The following is a 19,464-nucleotide window of genomic DNA, read 5'->3' as shown; positions in this document are numbered from 1 at the left end:
CTATTGCGTCTCTCCTTATCACCACGTACTGTATTAATTAAGCCTTAGTAATTAAACCTTAGTAATAGAATAGGCATTTACCACAGAAAAATATTTTTTAAATTACATTTTTACTAATTTCCAGCTATTTAAACACTTTCCCTAAAAGCAATTACTCACCAGCCAATCAATTTACAGCTTTCCTGTGATGTTGCTGTTTCTCTTGGCTCTTCTCTCACTGTTTTAGCCTCTCCCTCTCGAAGTCTCGCTGGCTTTCCCTTTGGCTTAATAAAAAAGACTGAGATTTCTCAAATAAAGACAGAAAATGCTGCAAACACTCCTTGGGGTCTGGTAGCAACCGTGGAGGTAGAGACAGAGTTAACGTTTCAGGTCGATGACCTTTCATCAGAAGAGGGCTGAAACAACCCGAAACGTTAACTCTTGTTTCTCTCTCCACAGACGTTGCCGGACCTGCTGAGCGTTTCCAGCAGTTCCTCTGTCTTGATTTCAGATCTCCAGCATCCCAATTATTTCGCTTTTTGGATTTCTCAAACCCGTTTCACATACAAGATGGACTTTTATCCCATCAGTCCAGTTCGTAACTAAGCCCAAACCCCCGGGCTGATAGCGCTAACACAACCAGCACTTCTCATGGGTCATCAGGGATGGCCAACAAATATTGACATTGCCAGCGAGACTCACATCTCATGAAAGAATGAAAAAACGTGATTGAAAATCACCAATGTTACAACCTTGGGTAGAAGTGTTAAGGGGAGAAAAACCCTGCTTTTATATGCGTGTCCAATTGGCTGAAGTCGATAACATTTTCCAAAACCATAAACGTGGACTGTGTGAGGATTACCATTGATTAGAAATTGGCCCCGCTTCAGTCAGTTATGTCCCAATGTTACACGTCCTGATATCGGCATTGACCTGTGGAGAAACGGATTGGCTAAAGTGGAAAGAATTGCACCAGAACAAAGCTGGGACCTTGCATCTTGCTTCAGTGACTGGCATCTTAAACCCGGTTCATGTATAACTTGCATGGCATCTCCAAGTGTAATGAAATGTCCCAAAATGCTTCATACGAGCATCGTCAAATGAAATACTGAGCCACATACGCATATATTAGGTCAGATGACCAAAAGCTTGGTCCAAGAGGTAGGTTATAAAGAATGTCTTAAAGGAGCAAAGCGAGGCAGAGAGGCAGAGTGAGGGAATTCCAGCAATTAGGTCCTAGGCAACTGTGCAATTGTACAATAACTTATCTTCATCAATGAGTCAATCATTGATAACTTATAGAATTGGTTTGCAGTAAATGCTAATCTTGACCCATCTGAATATGACTGCCCCTACTGTTTTAGCATGGGAATTCTTAGACGGGAAATTTTAATCAATTTGCACTTCTTGGAAAAGCTTGCTTCGCTTTCCCAGGAACATTGGGCTACAAATCAATTTGGTGTTATGATTTGCGTTTTTTTTTATATAAATTCCTTCTCGGGATGTGTAGGATTTAATGTTCAACTTGAACCCTCAAGGTGAGGCGCCTCTTGCTATGCAATGCAAGACTCAGCTTGAAATCTTGACAATCTGGCCTTCGGACTGCACTTGGTAAGCATCGAGATCTGCGTGGTGCAGTTGGTCCCATTGCTGCCCACGGAAGCGTGTTGGTACTTCAAGTCTCCTCCCACGTACCTCTCAATGTGCCATCGTCTCCATTTCCTCTTCAGCTCAGACTGAACCTGTGCACGGATAATAATAACACAAATTAGCAAACTGAACAATTCTGAGTGCAGTCATTTCTTTAAACAGAAATAACGTCTTTTCCCCCATCAGGTTGAAGGAACGTGAGTAGGTCATTCAGCTTTCAAAACTGTTTTGTCATTCAGTTAGATAACAGCAGATGAGTACCTCATTTCCACTTGGCCGCCTTTGCTTTTGAGAACTTTACCGAACAAAAATCTATTGCTATCAGCCCTATGAGAGTCAGATCTGGCTACGTTGGTAGCACTCTTGCCACTGCACGAGACGGTCGTGGGTTCAAGTCCTACTTCGACACAAAAAAAGCAAGGCTGGACACTCCAATGCAATTTTGAAGGGGTGCTGCACTGTCAGAGGCGCCATCTTTCTGACGTGACATTAAGCTTAGGAGCCCGCTACCCTCTCAGGTGGTCGTAAAAGACCCCATGGCATTTTTTTTGAAGGCCAGGGGAGTTCTCCCCAGTGTCCTGATCCACATCTGTCCTGCAATTCGCACCTGCTCATTATCACACTGCTGTTTGTGGGAGTTTGCTGTGCACAAACTGGTTGCCATGTTTCCTACATTATAACATTGACTACAATTCAAAAATACTTCATTGGCTGTAAAACGCTTTGAGACATCTGGTGGTTGTGAAAGATGCTATATAAACACAAGCCTTTTAGCTCCAATTGCATGCACAGATTTACGAGCTTAAAGTAAATATATTCCAACCAGTAATATAAAAAGTACAAATACTAAAATTAATATACGCTTACACACATATAAGACAGCACACAATAGATTTTTTATTTTCATACATACTTCTGTGGGTGGACCATAAAAATCTTGGTTGCTAAACTTACCCAAGGAAGGACATACTTGCCCTGGAGGGAGCGGAACAAAGATTCACTGGACTGGTTCCGGGCTGGAGGGGAACGGGCCAAGAGAAGAGATTTGAGTAGACATGGCCTATGATCCCCGGACTTTGGGAGAATAAGAGGTGATTTAATTGAAATAAAAACAATTCTGAATGGGATTGACAGGGTAGGTGCTGAGAAAATGTGTTCCCCTGACTGGGAAATCTGAACACAGGGTCACAGTCTTAGAACGAGGCGTCAGCTGTCTAAGACTGAGATGAGGAGAAATTTATTCACTCAAAGGGTCGCGAATCTTTGTACTTCTCTATCCCTGCGAGTGTTGGATGCTCAATCATTGAGTATATTCAAAATGGGGGTTGATAGATTATTGGATACTAAAGGAATTAAGCGAAATGGGTAGTGCCAGAAGGTGAAACTGATTTAGGGGATTATCCTTAATCTTGTTGAAAACTGAGTAAGCTCGAAGGGTGTACTCCTGACCCAATTCCCTACGTTCACAGCCTTTTGGAGGAGCGAGTTCCAGGTTTTTTTTTAGCACTCTTGTGTGAGGAAGCATTTCCAGTTAACAATCTAGCTCTAATTTAAGGTTACATCCCTTGTTCTTGAATCCCCATCAGAGGAAGTTTCTCTCTATCTACCCTATCCAGTCCTTTTCACCATTTTAAGCACCTCAAATAAATTGAGCTTCTTCTTATACAAGGTTGGTTCCTAGATTTGCTGATGACACAAAGTTAGGTAGGAAAGTAAGTTGTGAAGAGGACATAAGGAGTCTACAAAGGGGTATAGATAGGATAAGTGAGTGGGAAAAGATCTGGCGAATGGAGTATAATGTGAGAAAACGTGAAATTGTCCATTTTGGCAGGAAGAGGTTGCAGAGCTCTGAGACGTAGAGGGATCTAGGAGTCCTGGTGCATAAATCGCAAAAAGTTAGTGTGCAGGTACAGCAAATAATTAGGAAAGCAAATAGAATGTCATTGTTCATTGTGAGTGGAATTGAGTATAAAAGTTGGGAGGTTATTCTACAGTTGCACAGGGCACTGGTGAGACCACATCTGGAATACTGTGTACAGTATTGGTCTCCTTATTTAAGGATGTAAATGCACTGGAAGCAGTTCAGATAAGGTTTACTAAACTAAACAAACAGCAGGAATGGGCGAGTTGTCTTATGAGGAAGGGTTGGGCAGGCTAAGCTTGTATCCGTTGGAGTTTAGAAGAGTAAGAGGCGATTTAATTGAAACATATAAGATCCTGAGGGGCCTTGACAGGGTGGATGTGGAGAGGGTGTTTCCTCTTGTGGGAGAATCTAGAACCAGGGGCCACTGCTTAAAAATAAGGGGTCGCCCATTTCACAGAATTACAAAATCACAGAGTTTTAATGGCACAGAAGGAGGCCATTCAGCCCATCATGTCTGCACTGGCTCTCCAAATGAGCATTATGACCTGGTGCCACTGCCCTGCCTTTTCCCCGTACCCCTGTACATTGTTTAGACCATAAGACATAGGAGCAGAAATTAGGCCATTCGGCCCATCGAGTCTGCTCCACCATTCAATCATGGCTGATAAGTTTCTCAACCCCATTCTCCTGCCTTCTCCCCGTAACATTTGATCCCCTTACCAATCAAGAACCTATCTATCTCGGTCTTAAATACACTCAATGACCTGGCCTCCACAGCCTTCTGTGGCAATGAATTCCATAGATTCACCACTCTCTGGCTAAAGAAGTTTCTCCTCATCTCTGTTCTAAAAGGTCTTCCCTTTACTCTGAGGCTGTGCTCTTGGGTCCTAGTCTCTCCTACTAATGGAAACATCTTCCTCACGTCCACTCCATCCAGGCCTTTCAGTATTCTGTAAGTTTCAATCAGATCCTCCCTCATCCTTCTAAACTCCATCGAGTATGGACCCAGAGTCCTCAAACGTTCCTCATATGTTAAGCCTTTCATTCCTGGGATCATTCTCGTGAACCTCCTCTGGACCCTCTCCAGGGCCAGCACATCATTCCTGAGATACGGGGCCCAAAATTGCTCACAATATTCTAAATGTGGTTTGACCAGAGCCTGATAAAGCCTCAGCAGCACATCCCTGCTTTTATATTCTAGTCCTCTCCAAATAAATGCCAACATTGCATTTGCCTTCCTAACTACTGACTCAACCTGCAAGTTAACCTTAAGAGAATCCTGGACTAGGACTCCCAAGTCCCTTTGCACTCCAGATTTCTGAATTCTCTCCCCATTTAGAAAATAGTCTATGCCTCTATTCTTCCTACCAGAGTGCATGGCCTCACACTTGACCACATTGTATTCCATCTGCCACTTCTTTGCCCATTCTTCTAACCTGTCCAAATCCTTCTGCAGCCTCCCCGCCTCCTCAATACTACCTGTCCTTTCACCTATCTTTGTATCATCTGCAAAGTTAGCTAGAATGCCCTCAGTTCCTTCATCTAGATCATTAATGTATAAAGTGAAAAGTTGTGGTCCCAACACTGACCCCTACGGAACTCCACTAGTCACCAGCCGCCATCCTGAGAAGGAACCCCTTATCCCCACTCTCTGCCTCCTGCCAGACAGCCAATCTTCTATCCGTGCTAGTACCTTGACTCTAACACCATGGGCTCTTATCTTACTGAGCAGCCTCCTGTGCAGCACCTTGTCAAAGGCCTTCTGGAAGTCCAAGTAGATAACATCCATTGGCTCTCCTTTGTCTAACCTACTCGTTACCTCCTCAAAGAATTCTAACAGATTTGTCAGGCATGACCTCCCCTTGATGAAACAATGCTGACTTTGCCCTATTTTATCATGCACTTCCAAGTATTCTGAAATCTCATCCTTAATAATGGACTCTAAAATCTTACCAACGACCGGGGTCAGGCTAATTGGCCTGTAATTTCCCGTCTTTTGCCTCACTCCCTTCTTAAACGGGGGGGTTACATTAGCAATTTTCCAGTCCTCTGGGACCCTCCCTGACTCGAGTGATTCCTGAAAGATCACCACTAACGCCTCCACTATCTCTTCAGCTATCTCCTTCAGAACTCTGGGGTGTAATTCATCTGGTCCAGGTGATTTATCCACCTTCAGACCTTTCAGTTTTCCTAACACCTTCTCCTTGGTAATGGCCACCATACTCACCTCTGCCCCCCGACTCTCTTGAACTTTGGGGATGTTACTCCTGTCTTCCACCGTGAAGAGTGACGCAAAGTTCCTATTCAGTTCCTCCGCCATTTCTTTGTTCCCCACTACTACTTCTCCAGCGTCATTTTCCAGCGGCCCAATGTCCACTTTTGCCTCTCTCTTACCCTTTATATATCTAAAAAAACTCTTGCAATCTTCTTTTATATTACTGGCTAGTTTACCCTCATATTTAATCTTCTCCCTCCTTATTTCTTTTTTATATGTCCTCTGTTGGTCTTTGTAGGCTTCCCAATCCCCTGGTTTCCCACTGCTCTTCGCCGCATTGCATGCTTTCTCTTTAGCTTTTATGCTGTCCCTGACTTCCCTTGTCAGCCATGGTTGCCTCGTCCTCCCTTTAGTATGCTTCTTCTTCCTAGGGATGAATTTTTGCTGTGTCTCCCAAATTATTCCCAGAAACTCCTGCCATTGCTGTTTCACTGTCTTTCCTGCTAGGCTCATCTCCCAGTCAATTCTGGCCAGCTCCTCCCTCATGCCTCTGTAGGTGCCTTTATTCAACTCTAATACCATTACATCTGATTCCAGCTTTTTCCTCTCAAATTGCAGGGTAAGTTCTATCATATTATGGTCACTTCCTCCTAAGGGTTCCTTCACCTTAAGCTCCCTTATCAAATCTGCCTCATTACACATCACTAAATCTAGAATTGCCTGTTCCCTAGTGGGCTCCAAGCTGCTCCAAAAAGCCATCTTGTAGACATTCCACAAATTCCTTTTCTTGGGATCCACTACCAACCTGATTTTCCCAGTCTACCTGCATATTGAAATCCCCCATGATCACTGTAACCTTGCCTTTTCTACCTCCTGGTGTATCTTGTGCCCCACATCCTGACTACTGTTTGGAGGCCTGTATATAACTTCCATTATGGTTTTTTTAACCTTTGCGGTTCCTCAACTCTACCCACACAGATTCTACATCATCTGACCCTACGTTGTTTATTGCTATCGATTTAATTTCATTTCTTACTAACAAAGCAACCCCACCCCCTCTGCCAACCTGCCTATCTTTTCGATAGGATGTATATCCTTGGATATTTAGCTCCCAGTCCTGATCCCCTTGCAGCCATGTCTCCGTGATGCCCACCACATCATACCTGCCAATTTTAATCTGCGCCACAAGCTTATTTATCTTATTTCATATACTGCGTGCATTCAGATACAACACCTTCAGTCCTGTATTTCCCGTCCCCTTTCTCATTGTCGTCCCTTTATCTGATGTGCTTGAAGTTAGATTCCTAGCCCTTTCCAAACACTGTCCTATTTTGTGTTCTGGAGACTTTAATAGCCTCTCCTGCGCTCTCCTTTCTTTTCAGTTTCTATTCAAATAATCATCTAATACTCTCTTGAACACCTCGAATGAACCTGCCTCCTCCACACTTCCAGGCAGTGCATTCCAGACCCAAACAACTTGCTGTGTGAAAAAGTTTATTCTCACGTCACATTTGCTTCTTTTGCAAATCACTTTAAATGTGGCCTCTCGTTCTTGATCCTTTCACGAGTGGGAACAGCTTCTCCCTATCTACTCTGTCCAGCCCCTCATGATTTTGAACATCTCTATCAAATCTCCTCTCAGCCTTCTTCTCTCCAAGGAGAACAGTCCCAACCTCTCCAATCTATCCTCATAGCTGAAGTTTCTCATCCCTGGAACCATTCTTGTAAACCTCTGCTGCACTCTCTCCAATGTGTTCATATCCTTCCTATAATGTGGCGCCTAGAACTGTACACAATACTCTAGCTGAGGTCTAACGAGTGCCTTATATAAATTCAGCATAACCTCCCTGCTTTTGTACTCTATGCTCCTATTAATAAAGCCCAGGATACTATATGCTTTCTTAACCGCTCTTTCCACCTGTCCTGCCACCTTCAATGATCTATGCAAACATACACCCAGGTCTTTCTGCTCCTGCATCTCCGTCAAAATTTAATCCCTTATTTTATATTGCCTGACCATGTTCTTCCTACCAAAATGCATCACCTCACACTTCTCTGCATTAAACTTCATCTGCCACCTATCTGCCCGTTCCACCAACTTGTCTATGTCCTCTTGAAGTTCTACACGGCCCTCCTCACAGTTCACAACACTCCCAAGCTTTGTATCATCCACAAACTTTGAAATTATCCCCTGCACACCAAGATCCAGATCATTAATATATATCAGGAAAAGCAAGGGTCCCAATAGCGACCCCTGGGGAACTCCACTACAAACCTTCATCCAGCCTGAAAAATATCCATTGACCATTATTCTCTGCTTCCTATTTTTCAGCCAATTTTGTGAACACTTTGCTACTGTCCCTTTTATTCCATGAGCAATAACTTTTCTCACAAGTCTGTTGTGTGGCACTGTGTCAAATGCCTTTTGATAGTCCATGTACAACAACACATCAACAGCATTACCCTCATTGACCTTTTCTGTTACCTCTTCAAAAAACTCCAACAAGTTAGTTAAACACAATCTCCTCTTTAGAAATTCATGTTGGTTTAAAAAATTACAATTTTCTAATTTACTCACCAGGTCCTACTTACCAAGGCCACCGCTCTTCTTTCTGAGGAAGGGTAGAGAAGGAAAGGAGCACCTTCCCCCTCAACTCCCTGTCACCAAACTCCAACTGAAGCACTCTACTGCACCAAATACAGCACTCCAGTGCAGACAAAGTCAGCACTATATGATATTCTACTTTTATACTCTCTGAACCTAGTTTCTGAAAACCTGATTAACTCAGTTATCTAATTAACTAGTTGTAGTTGCAAGCAGAGCTTAAATGAGCCCTGTTTTAAGGCTGGACTAAAACTCACCTTCTTCCAACCCTAATAGCAACTTTTAGTTAATTGCTAAATTAAAGAAAGATTAGGCTTTAGATATAATTTAACCTTTAACACTTAAACTCCCTCAGTCACCAAACCCCAACTTAAGCGCTCTAGTGCAGCCCAAAACAGCACAGTAGCCACAGTATTTATATGGCGAGTCCAATTCAGCTTCTGGTCAATGGTAACCCCCAGGATGTTGGTAGTGGGGGATTCAGTGATGGTAATGCCATTGAACGTCAAGGGGCAATGGTTAGATTGGAGATAGTCATTACCTGACACTTGTGTGCTGCGAATGTTACTTGCCATTTGCCAGCCCAAGCCAGGATGTTATCCAGATCTTGCTGCATTTGCACATGGACTGTGTCAGTACCTGAGGAGTTGAGAATGGTGCTGAACATCGTGCAATCATCAGCGAACATCCCCACTTCTGACCTTATGATGGAAGGAAGGTCATTGATGAAACAGTTGAAGATGGATGGGCCTAGGACACTACCCTGAAGAACTCCTGTGGTGATGTCCTGGGACTGAGATGATTGACCTCCAACAACCACAACCATCTTCCTTTGTGCTAGGTATGACTCCAACCACTGGAGAGTTTACCCCCTGATTTCCATTGACTCCAGTTTTGCTAGGGCTCCTTTATGCCACACTTGGCCAAAAGCTGCCTTGGTGTCAAGGGCAGTTAGTCTCACCTCACCTCGGGAGTTCAACTCTTTAATCCACATTTGAACCAAGGCTGTAATGAGGTCAGAAGTTGAATGATCCTGGCAGAACCGAAACTGAGTGTCAACGAGCAGGTTACTGCTAAGCAAGTGCTGCTTGATAGCACTGTTGATGTCCCCTTCCATCATTGGAGAGTAGACTGATGGGGCAGTAATTGACCTGGTTGGATTTGTCCTACTTTTTGTAAACAGGACGTACCTGGGCAATTTTCCACATAGCCGGGTAGATGCCAGTGTTGTAGCTGTACTGGAACAGCTTGGCTAGGGGCATGGCAGGTTCTGGAGCACAAGTCTTCAGTACTATTGCTGGAATATTGTCACGGCCCATAGCCTTTGGAGTATCCAGTGCCTTCAGCCATTTTTTCATTTCATGTGGAGTGAATTGAATTGGCTGCAGACTGGCATCTGTGATGCTGGGGACCTCTGGAGGAGGCTGAGATTGTTCATCCACTTAAGATTGTTGCAAATGCTTCAGCCTTATCTTTTGCACTGATGTGCTGGGCTCCTCCATCAGTGAGGATGGGGATATTTGTGGAGTCTCCTCCTCCAGTGAGTTGTTTAATTGTCCGCCACCTTTCACAACTGGATGTGGCAGGACTGCAGAGCTTAGATCTGATCCGTTGGTTCTGGAATCACTGAGCTCTGTTTATCGCTTGATGCTTATGCTGTTTAGTACATAAGTAGTCCTGTGTTATCGCTTCACCAGGTTGACACCTCATTTTTAGATATGCCTGGTGTTGCTCCTGGCATGCCCTCTTGCATCCTTCACTGAACCAGGGTTGATCCCCTGGTTTGATGGTAATGGTAGAGTGGGGGATATGCCGGGCCATGAGGTTACAGATTGTGTTCGAGTACAATTCTGCTGCTGCTGATGGCCCACAGCGCCTCATGGGTGCCCAGTCTTGAGTTGCTAGATCTGTTCGAAATGTATCCCATTTAGCACGGTGGTAGTGCCACACAACACGATGGAGGGTATCCTCAATATGAACATAGGATTTTGTCTCCACAAGGACTGTGCGGTGGTCACTTCTACCGAAACTCTCATGGACAGATGCATCTGCGGCAAGCAGGTTGGTGAGGATGAGGTCAAGTGCGTTTTCCCCTCTTGTTGGTTCCCTCACCATCTGCTGCAGATCCAGTCTAGCAGCTATGTCATTTAGGACTCGGCCAGCTCGGTCAGTAGTGGTGCTACCGAGCCACTGTTGGTGATGGACATTGAAGTCCCACACCCAGAGTACATTCTGTGCCCTTGCCATCCTCAGTGCTTCCTCCAACTGATGTTCAACATGGAGGAGCACTGATTCATCAGCTGAGGGAGGAGGGTATGTGGTAATCAACAGGAGGTTTCCTTGCCCATATTTGACCTGATGCCATGAGACTTCATGGGGTCCAGAGTCGATGTTGAGGACTCTCAGGGCAACTCCCTCCTGATGGTATACCACTGTGCCACCACCTCTGCTGGGACTGTCCTGTAGGTGGTGATGGTGGTATCTGGGACATGATCTGTAAGGTATGATTCCGTGAAGATGACTATGTCAGACATTGACTTGTCTGTGAGACAGCTCTTTTAATTTTGGCACTAGCCCCCAGATGTTAGTAAGGAGGGCTTTGCAGAGTCGACAGGGCTGAGACTGTCATTGTCATTTCTGGTACCTAGGTCGATGCCAAGTGGTCCGGTTTCATTCCTTTTTACTGATTTTGTAGGGCTTTGATACAATTGAGTGGCTTGCTAGGCCATCCCAGTGGGCACTCAACAGTCAACCACATTACTGTAGATCTGGAGTCACATGTAGGCCAGATCTGGTGAGGACAGCAGATTTCCTCCCCTAAAGAGCATTCGTGAACCAAATGGGTTTCCATAACAATGGCTTCAGGGTCACCACTAGACTTTTAATTCCAGATTTTTATTGAATTCAAATTCTACCATCTGCCGTGGTGGGATTCGAACCCAGTTCCCCGGAGCTCGAAAGGTTAACTGTTTTTCCTTCTCTCCATAGATGCTGTTAGATCTGCTGAGTTTTTCCAGCATTTTCTGTTTTTGCCCTGGAGCATTCCCTTGCGTCTCTGGATTAGCAGTCCAGTGACAATACCACTGCACCACTGCCTGCCAATTAAGTACTTTTTGAAGTGTAGTTACTGTTGTAATATAATAGCCGGTTTATACGCTTTTGCAGTACTGCATTGCAGTGTTAGTCTAGATACTGCACTGAGGTCTCTGGAGCAAGACTGCCACCCACAACCTTCTGACTCAGAGGTGTAGAGTGCTACCTACTGAGTCAGTTGGCCCACAGCAACCTCTCACAAACAGCAGAGATAATGACCAAATAATATGTCTTTAGTGGTGTTGATTGAGGAATGAATATTGGCCAGGAGACTGGAGATAACTCTTTTGCTCTTCTTTAACACAATGCCATGATCCCTTTTATGTTCCCCTGAGGAGCAGATAGTACTCCGTTCAATAGACAGCATCACCAACACCATTCGCGCAGTAATGTCGAAGTCTCAGCTTAATTATCTGCTGAATCTCAGAAGAAGTGCTTGGCCCCACAACATTCTGACTCAGTTGTCCACTGTGCCATGGCTGCCACAGAGATATATTGGATGTAGCAACTATTTTGACTGATAAGAGTCTGACAGAAAACTTGGAAACAGAGGTAGCACAGCAAAGGCCTTGTGGGAACAGATATTAAGAGTACACATGCAGGCTTGACCAGAGATATAATCCACGCAACTATCTTTTCATCATTATTAATGTATTAGCAAACTTCTCGCTACATTGCCCATGGCGTGTCAGGGGATGGACTGAAATTAGGACTCTATCGAGTGGCTGCAGTTCATAATTACCCCGGGAGTTGTTTACATAGAGAATCTGTATTGTGATAGGTCGCGTAACAAATTCCAATGGTACATACTGATAGAAGAAGTGTGATCTCGTACTGGGACCACAGGAAATGAAGTTTGCAGACAGGAAACATGCACTGAAAGCAGATTTTTAATTTAACGGCAGTCAGTCTTCTGTGGCATTGAGTCCAGATCAAGTGTTATCTCAAGGATGACATGGGCTTAGAGAGCTGGGAACAATTGAGCAAGGCGTGCAGGGACAACTCAATCCTTCGTTTAAAACCTCAGAATGATGGCACTATCAAGCACATAAGGAGGTCATGGTGCCAGTTCCGACTCTTTGAAAGCTTTCAAAAATTCTTTCATGGGATGTGAGCATCGCTGGCAAGGCGAGGTATTTGTTGCCCATCCCTACTTACCCTTGAGAGGGGGATGGAAAAGTCCAAATTGGTCCCACTCCCTTCTACTCTTAGCCCATTGCCCTGCTAATTTTTCCCCATCAATGAATTAATTCACGTCTCCTTTGAAAGTGACTACTGAACTTGCTTCTGCCAGCCTTTCACACAGAACATCCCAGATCATAATAATTTGCTGTGTAAAAAGAAATTCCCCTAATCTTGCATTTGTTTTTTTTTTCCAGGTATCTTAAATCTGTGTCCACTGGTTACTGACACTCCTGCCGCTGTTAAGTTTCCCCTCATTGACTCTGTCAAAAGCTTCCTTGATTTTGAACAGCTCCGTCAAATCTCCCCTTTGGGGAACAACTCCAGCTTCTCTAGTTTCTCCACGTAACCGATTCCCGCAAATTTGCCCTTAATCTTACTAGAACATTTTGCGTTTTTCTTTTACTCAAAGCAAAATTTATGCCAAATTCACAGGGAAGCGGAGAAGCGGAGCTGGCTGCAGGATAGACCGAGGACCTGGGAGTTGCAAAACCCACAATCTACAGTGCCACCACTGTTGGGAGGATGTAATTACAGTGTGACAAGTTTGCAATTATAAGTGTTGACAGAAATTTAGAATGGGAAGAAAGTTGACACCATGTGTGTATGTATATATGCCTGTGCCATTGTTTCTCTTACCTCTCCATTCAGGAAACAGTATAACACAGCTACAATGAAACCCTGTTGAAAAGAACAAGTGGAATCCATTGTTATTGCAAGGGCCATGTTTCATTGTTTGAGCAAGGTATAATCCACTATTCAACGCAGTGAATCTATAATGAAAAGACATGATTTGTCAACAACTGCATGCAAGATTTTAGTAGATAAGCTTTAACTGCATGATTGACATAACCATAAACTCTCATAAGACGCATGGACAAACGCTCAAGATGAAGAAGCTGGATTTCTCTACATATGTATCTATCACAGTAACACACAGTTATGTCTGTTTGGACCTTTTGGATTGGTCAGTTTAAGGGGTGTGTCTGCTAGTGGGTTTATTTGGTTGCAGGGGGGGCGGGTACCTGGATAGAATCAATACCCGAATGTAGCAATAAAGTTTTAATCTATCTAAATCGACCACGGTGCAGAACGAGAGAGTCTTGCATCACAACCTCACCAAACATAAAGCACTTGCCAAGAGAGGGATTGAGGGGAGAGGGGGGGTGACATGGGAGGGGGACTGGAGCAGGGGGAAAATGGCATTGGAGGATGGGCGTCAGCACGGAGGAGAAGGCATGAGGTGGGGAATGCATGGGAGATGTGGAATGGGGATGGGATGGTATTGGAAAAAGAAGTGGGATGGGGGATGATATGAGGGAAGAAAGGAATAAGAGGGGTATGGCTTGAGAAAGATGGCATGGGATGGGGAATTAAAGAAGTACTGTTGCAAAAAAAATTCTAAGTTCACCGCAAATGTTTTGCTGGACTCTGCTAGTATATGTAATGTGTGTGTATATATATATATATTATTCTTTCCTGGGCTATGGGTGTAGCTGGCCAGCATTTATTGTTCCTCCCTTGTTGTCTTTGGGAATGAGTTTTAACACATGACCAATGAAATCTACAGTGGAAGCCTGATTTTGGCAGACAACAGCAACTTGCATTTACAAAGTACTGTCAATGCAGTAAAGCATCTCAAGCTGGAGATATAGGACAGGCGATCAAATACTTGGTCAAAGAGGTAGGCTTTAAATAGTGTCTTAAAGGGAGGAGGAAAGGTCTGGGGAGGGAATTCCAGAGCCTGGGGCCTAAACTGGTGAAGGCAAAGGAAGAGGGCTAAGAGGTCAGGTTCGAAGGAATGCACAGTTCCCCTCCAAAATGGCCCAGTAAGCCACTCAGTTACGTACATACCAACATGCGTACATATGAACAAAGAACTAGGAGCAGGAGTAGGCCACTCGGCCCTTCGAGCCTGCTCCGCCATTCAATAAGATCATGTGGCTGATCTGAATGTAACCTCAAGCCTGCCTACCCCCAATAAGCTTTCGCCCCCTTGTTAATCAAGGATTTATCTAGCTTTGCCTTAAAAATATTCAAAGACTCTGCTCCACTGCCTTTTGAAGAAGAGAGTTCCAAAGACTCACGACCCTCAGAGAGAAAAAATTTCACCTCATCTCTATCTTAAATGAACAACCCCTTATTTTTAAAACAGTGACCCCCTAGTTCTAGATTCTCCCACAAGAGGAAACATCCTCTCCACATCCACCCTGTCAAGACCCCTCAGGATCTTTTATGTTGCAATCAAGTCACTTCTTACTCTTCCAAACTCCAGTGGATACAAGCCTAACCTGTCCAAACTTTCCTCAAAAGGCAACCCTCCCATTCCTGGTATTAGTCTAGTAAATCTTCTCTGAACTGCTTCTAATGAGTTTACATTTTCCCTTAAGTAAGGGAGACCAACCAATACTGTACACAATACTCCAGATGGGCCCTGTACAACTGAAGCATAATCTCCCTACTTTTGTATTCAATTCCCCTCACAATAAACGATAACATTCTATTAGCTTTCCCAATTCCCTGCTGTACCTGCATACTAGCCTTTTGTGATTCATGCACTAGGACACCCAGATCCCTCTGAATCTCAGAGCTCTACAACCTCTCAAGATTTAGCTAATAAGCTTCTTTTTTTGTTCCTGCTGCCAAAATGGGCCATTTCACATTTGCCCACAGTATTCTCCATTTGCCAGATCTTTGCCCACTCACTTAACCTAATCTATATCACTTTGCAGCCTCCTAGTGTCCTCGTCACAATTTACTGCCCTACCTATCTTTGTGTCACCAGCAAATTTCGCAACCATTCCTTCGGTCCCTTCATCCAAATAATTTTATAATTGTAAAAAAATTGAGGCCCCAGCATTGATCCCTGTGGAGTGGCGCACCACTCATCACATCTTGCCAACCAGAGAACGGCCCATTTACGTCAACCTTAAGAGCAATCAGAGAGGGGCAATGAACAATGGCCTTGCCAAAGACGCCCGCATCCCATGAAAGGAAAAATAAAAATAAAAGTCCTTGGAGGGTTGTAGGGCTAGAGGACATTACAAAGTGGGCTCATGGAGGGATCTGAAGGATGAGAATTCTGGGGGATCAGGATTGTAAATCGGCGATCGCGGGTGTGTGAATGGGCAGTAGGATACAAACAGCAGAGCTTTGCCTGAGCTTAGAATATGAAACCAGGCAGGAGGTTCTTACCTGGAAAGATCCAAAGACGAGGTCAAAAACCAACTTTACTTTCACATTAAAGTTATCAGGGAAAAATGCAAACACAATGTAATTGACTCCAAATAGAGGAATCAGCAGAAGAGTTGACTTTGCTAGCCGCCTGTTAAAAGGAAAGACAACAAAAAAAAAACATCACCTGAAAAGTCATCAGTCAGTTGGCTTAAGGCCATTGCTGGCTCATGCATTCAGAAGCCACAAGTGCCTGTGTCAGGCCGTTCCATAATTTGCTGTCAAAATAAAGCTGGGGCTAATGGCGGTTGTCATTATTTATGCGCAAATGCTACAGCGACTTTAGATGAGGGCAGATGTGCGCTGAAACATGGAAACCCAAAGGTTGCTGCCTGAGATATATCACTGCGCCAGTAGCTTTGAGGAAACGACAGCTCACTGTCTGCATTAAAGTGCATTGAATGGCGTGAAGCTGATGTGTTTGCACAACAGATACAAACTAAATCTGCCACAGAAAGTTAGAACTGGTCTGGTGTGACACAAGGAGCTTGTTTTGAAACCATTTAAGATCCGTGCATGTTTAATTAAGCCCGACTTAAGCGTCAGGGGATTATTTTTAACCATATGCTAAGCGTTAATTACTGCTGGCACTGAACGGTAACTATTCACAAGTGGGGAGCCTCGCTCCTTCATCTGTTAATTGTTGGATATTTTAAAAATGGGAATTCTAAAGCTACACACTTTTATAAAACTTCATTTTCTATCTCCTCTCTCTCATACAATCTATTTATATTTCCCTCTATTACTCTTCCTGTACTGATTTGGCATTGAATTCCCCCATAAGACCATAAGACATAGGAGCAGAAATTAGGCCATTCGGCCCATCAAGTCTGCTCCGCCATTCAATCACGGCTGATAAGTTTCTCAACCCCATTCTCCCGCCTTCTCCCCGTAACATTTGATCCCCTTGCCAGTCAAGAATCTATCTATCTCGGTTTTAAATACACTCAATGACCTGGCCTCCACAGCCTTCTGTGGCAATGAATTCCATAGATTCACCACTCTCTGGCTAAAGAAGTTTCTCCTCATCTCTGTTCTAAAAGGTCTTCCCTTTACTCTGAGGCTGTGCTCTCGGGTCCTAGTCTCTCCTACTAATGGAAACATCTTCCCCACGTCCATTCTATCCAGGCCTTTCAGTATTCTGTAAGTTTCAATCAGATCTCCCCTCAACCTTCTAAACTCCATCAAGTATAGACCCAGAGTCCTCAAACGTTCCTCATATGTTAAGCCTTTCATTCCAAGGATCGTTCTTGTGAACCTCCTCTGGACCCTCTCCAGGGCCAGAACATCCTTCCTGAGATACGGGGCCCAAAATTGCTCACAATATTCTAAATGTGGTCTGACCAGAGCCTTATAAAGCCTCAGCAGCACATCCCTGCTTTTATATTCTAGTCCTTTCGAAATAAATGCCAACATTGCATTTCCCTTCCTAACTACCGACTCAACCTGCAAGTTAACCTTAAGAGATTCCTGGACTAGGACTCCCAAGTCCCTGTGCACTCCAGATTTCTGAATTCTCTCCCCATTTAGAAAATAGTCTGTGCCTCTATTCTTCCTACCAAAGTGCATGACCTCACACTTCCCTACGTTGTACTCCATCTGCCACTTCTTTGCCCATCCTCCTAACCTGTTCAAATCCTTCTGCAGCCTCCCTGCCTCCTCAATACTACCTGTCCCTCCACCTATCTTTGTATCATCTACAAACTTAGCCAGGATGCCCTCAGTTCCTTCATCTAGATCATTAATGTATAAAGTGAAAAGTTTTGGTCCCAACACACCCCTGCGGAACTCCACTAGTCACCGGCCGCCATCCTGAGAATGACCCCCTTATCCCCACTCTCTGCCTCCTGCCAGACAGCCAATCTTCTATCCATGCTAGTACCTTGCCCCTAACACCATGGGCTCTTATCTTACTGAGCAGCCTCCTGTGCGGCACCTTGTCAAAGGCCTTCTGGAAGTCCAAGTAGATAACATCCATTGGCTCTCCTTTGTCTAACCTACTCATTACCTCCTCAAAGAATTCTAACAGATTTGTCAGGCATGACCTCCCCTTGATGAAAGCATGCTGACTTTGCCCGATTTTACCATGCACTTCCAAGTATTCTGAAATCTCATCCTTAATAATGGACTCTAAAATCCTACCAACGACCGAGGTCAGGCTAATCGGCCTGTAATTTCCCGTCTTTTGCCTCACTCCCTTCTTAAAGGAGGTTACATTAGCGAGTTTCCAGTCCTCTGGGACCCTCCCTGACTCCAGTGATGCCTGAAAGATCACCACTAACGCCTCCACTCTCTCTTCAGCTATCTCCTTCAGAACTCAGGGGTGTAATCCATCTGGTCCAGGTTCCTTCTTCATTCATGGAGCTGTGGGCATCACTGGCTGGGCCAGCATTTATTGCCCATCCCTAATTGCCCTTGAGAAGGTGGTAGTATGCTATGTGGTCCATGTGGTGTAGGTACACCCACAGTGCTGTTAGGGAGGGAGCTTCAGGGTTTTGACCCAAAATAGTCAGCAGATATGCAGTTTCCCTCTCTGTTTACTGGGGACACAGATGGCCAGTTTCACTTGCAGAGTCATCAGACCCCACTTCCAACAAATTACAGCATAAAATCTAGTCAGGCTTAGGTTGACAAGAGCAAGTCTAGCCAATGATGGATGGATGGATGCTGTTTGGTGCCCTGTTTAATTCTTCTATTCATTCATGGCTGGGCCAGCATTTATTGCCCATCCCTAGTTGCCCTCGAGAAGGTGGTGGTGAGCCGCCCTCTTGAACCGCTACAGATATCAGAGCCAGTAAGGATACTTTTGAAGTTTTATGTTATTAAGAAGAATACTTACGAGTACTGACTGGAATTGTTCAGCTCAACATGGAGTTTCTGAACCAGAATTCGAATGATGCCGATAAAGAGAATAAAGTTTACCTAAAGAGGGAAAATGAGGTTAGAGCAGAAGAGCATGAGAAATCGGAGCATGAGTAGATCATATGGTTCCCCCAAGACTGCTCCAACATTCAATGCAATGATCCTTTGTCTCACCTCCATTTTCCTGCCCACTCCCCATAGAGACCAAAAATCTGTCTATCCCAGCCTTAAATGTATTCAGTGATGGAGCATCCACAGCTCCCTGGGGTACACAATTCCAAAGATTCACAACCCTTTGAGTGAAGAAATTTCTCTTCGTCTCGGTCAGAAATGATTGACCCCATTTCCTGAGACTGCGGCCCGAGTGTTCGATTCCCCAGCCAGGGGGAAACGACATCTCAGTAGCTACCCTGTCAAGCACCTTCATAAGCCAGTAGGTTTCCACTCGACAGGGGGAGGCGATGGTGCAGTGGTATTGTTGCTGGACTAGTAATTCTGAGACAAAAACAGAATTACCTGGAAAAACTCAGCAGGTCTGGCGGAGAAGAAAAGAGTTGACGTTTCGAGTCTTAGTTTTAGTAATTCTGAGACCCAGGGGTTCTGGGTTCAAATCCCACCACTGCAAATAATGGAATTTGAATTTGAATTCAATATAAAAAAAAAATTCTGGAATTGAAAGTCTAATAATGACCATGAAAACATTGCCAATTGTCGTAAAAACCCATCTGGTTCACTAATGCCCCTTTAGGGAAGGAAATCTGCTGTCCTTACCTGGTCTGG

The 19,464-nt window shown here is 44.3% G+C and overlaps 1 protein-coding gene across 1 annotated transcript in view; it reads right to left on the bottom strand.

Moving 5' to 3' along the window:
- Window positions 1-1,458: 1,458 nt before the first annotated feature.
- The window catches only part of vipr1b (vasoactive intestinal peptide receptor 1b), a 66,839-nt gene continuing 48,833 nt past the window's right edge, over window positions 1,459-19,464 (bottom strand). The window contains exons 10-13 of the mRNA XM_078534372.1: window positions 18,662-18,744; window positions 15,784-15,913; window positions 13,228-13,269; window positions 1,459-1,721 (exon numbers count right to left, since the gene is read on the bottom strand). Of these exons, the coding sequence (XP_078390498.1) occupies window positions 1,533-1,721; window positions 13,228-13,269; window positions 15,784-15,913; window positions 18,662-18,744 (444 nt within the window). The 3' untranslated portion in view covers window positions 1,459-1,532. The remainder of the gene's footprint in view (window positions 1,722-13,227; window positions 13,270-15,783; window positions 15,914-18,661; window positions 18,745-19,464) is intronic.

The sequence above is a fragment of the Cetorhinus maximus genome, chromosome 3 (genome assembly GCF_964194155.1).
Source record: "Cetorhinus maximus chromosome 3, sCetMax3.hap1.1, whole genome shotgun sequence".
In the NCBI taxonomy this organism is placed as follows: Eukaryota; Metazoa; Chordata; class Chondrichthyes; order Lamniformes; family Cetorhinidae; genus Cetorhinus; species Cetorhinus maximus.
The sequence above is the reverse complement of the archived record's forward strand: the minus strand, read 5'-3'. Positions and strand labels throughout refer to the sequence as shown.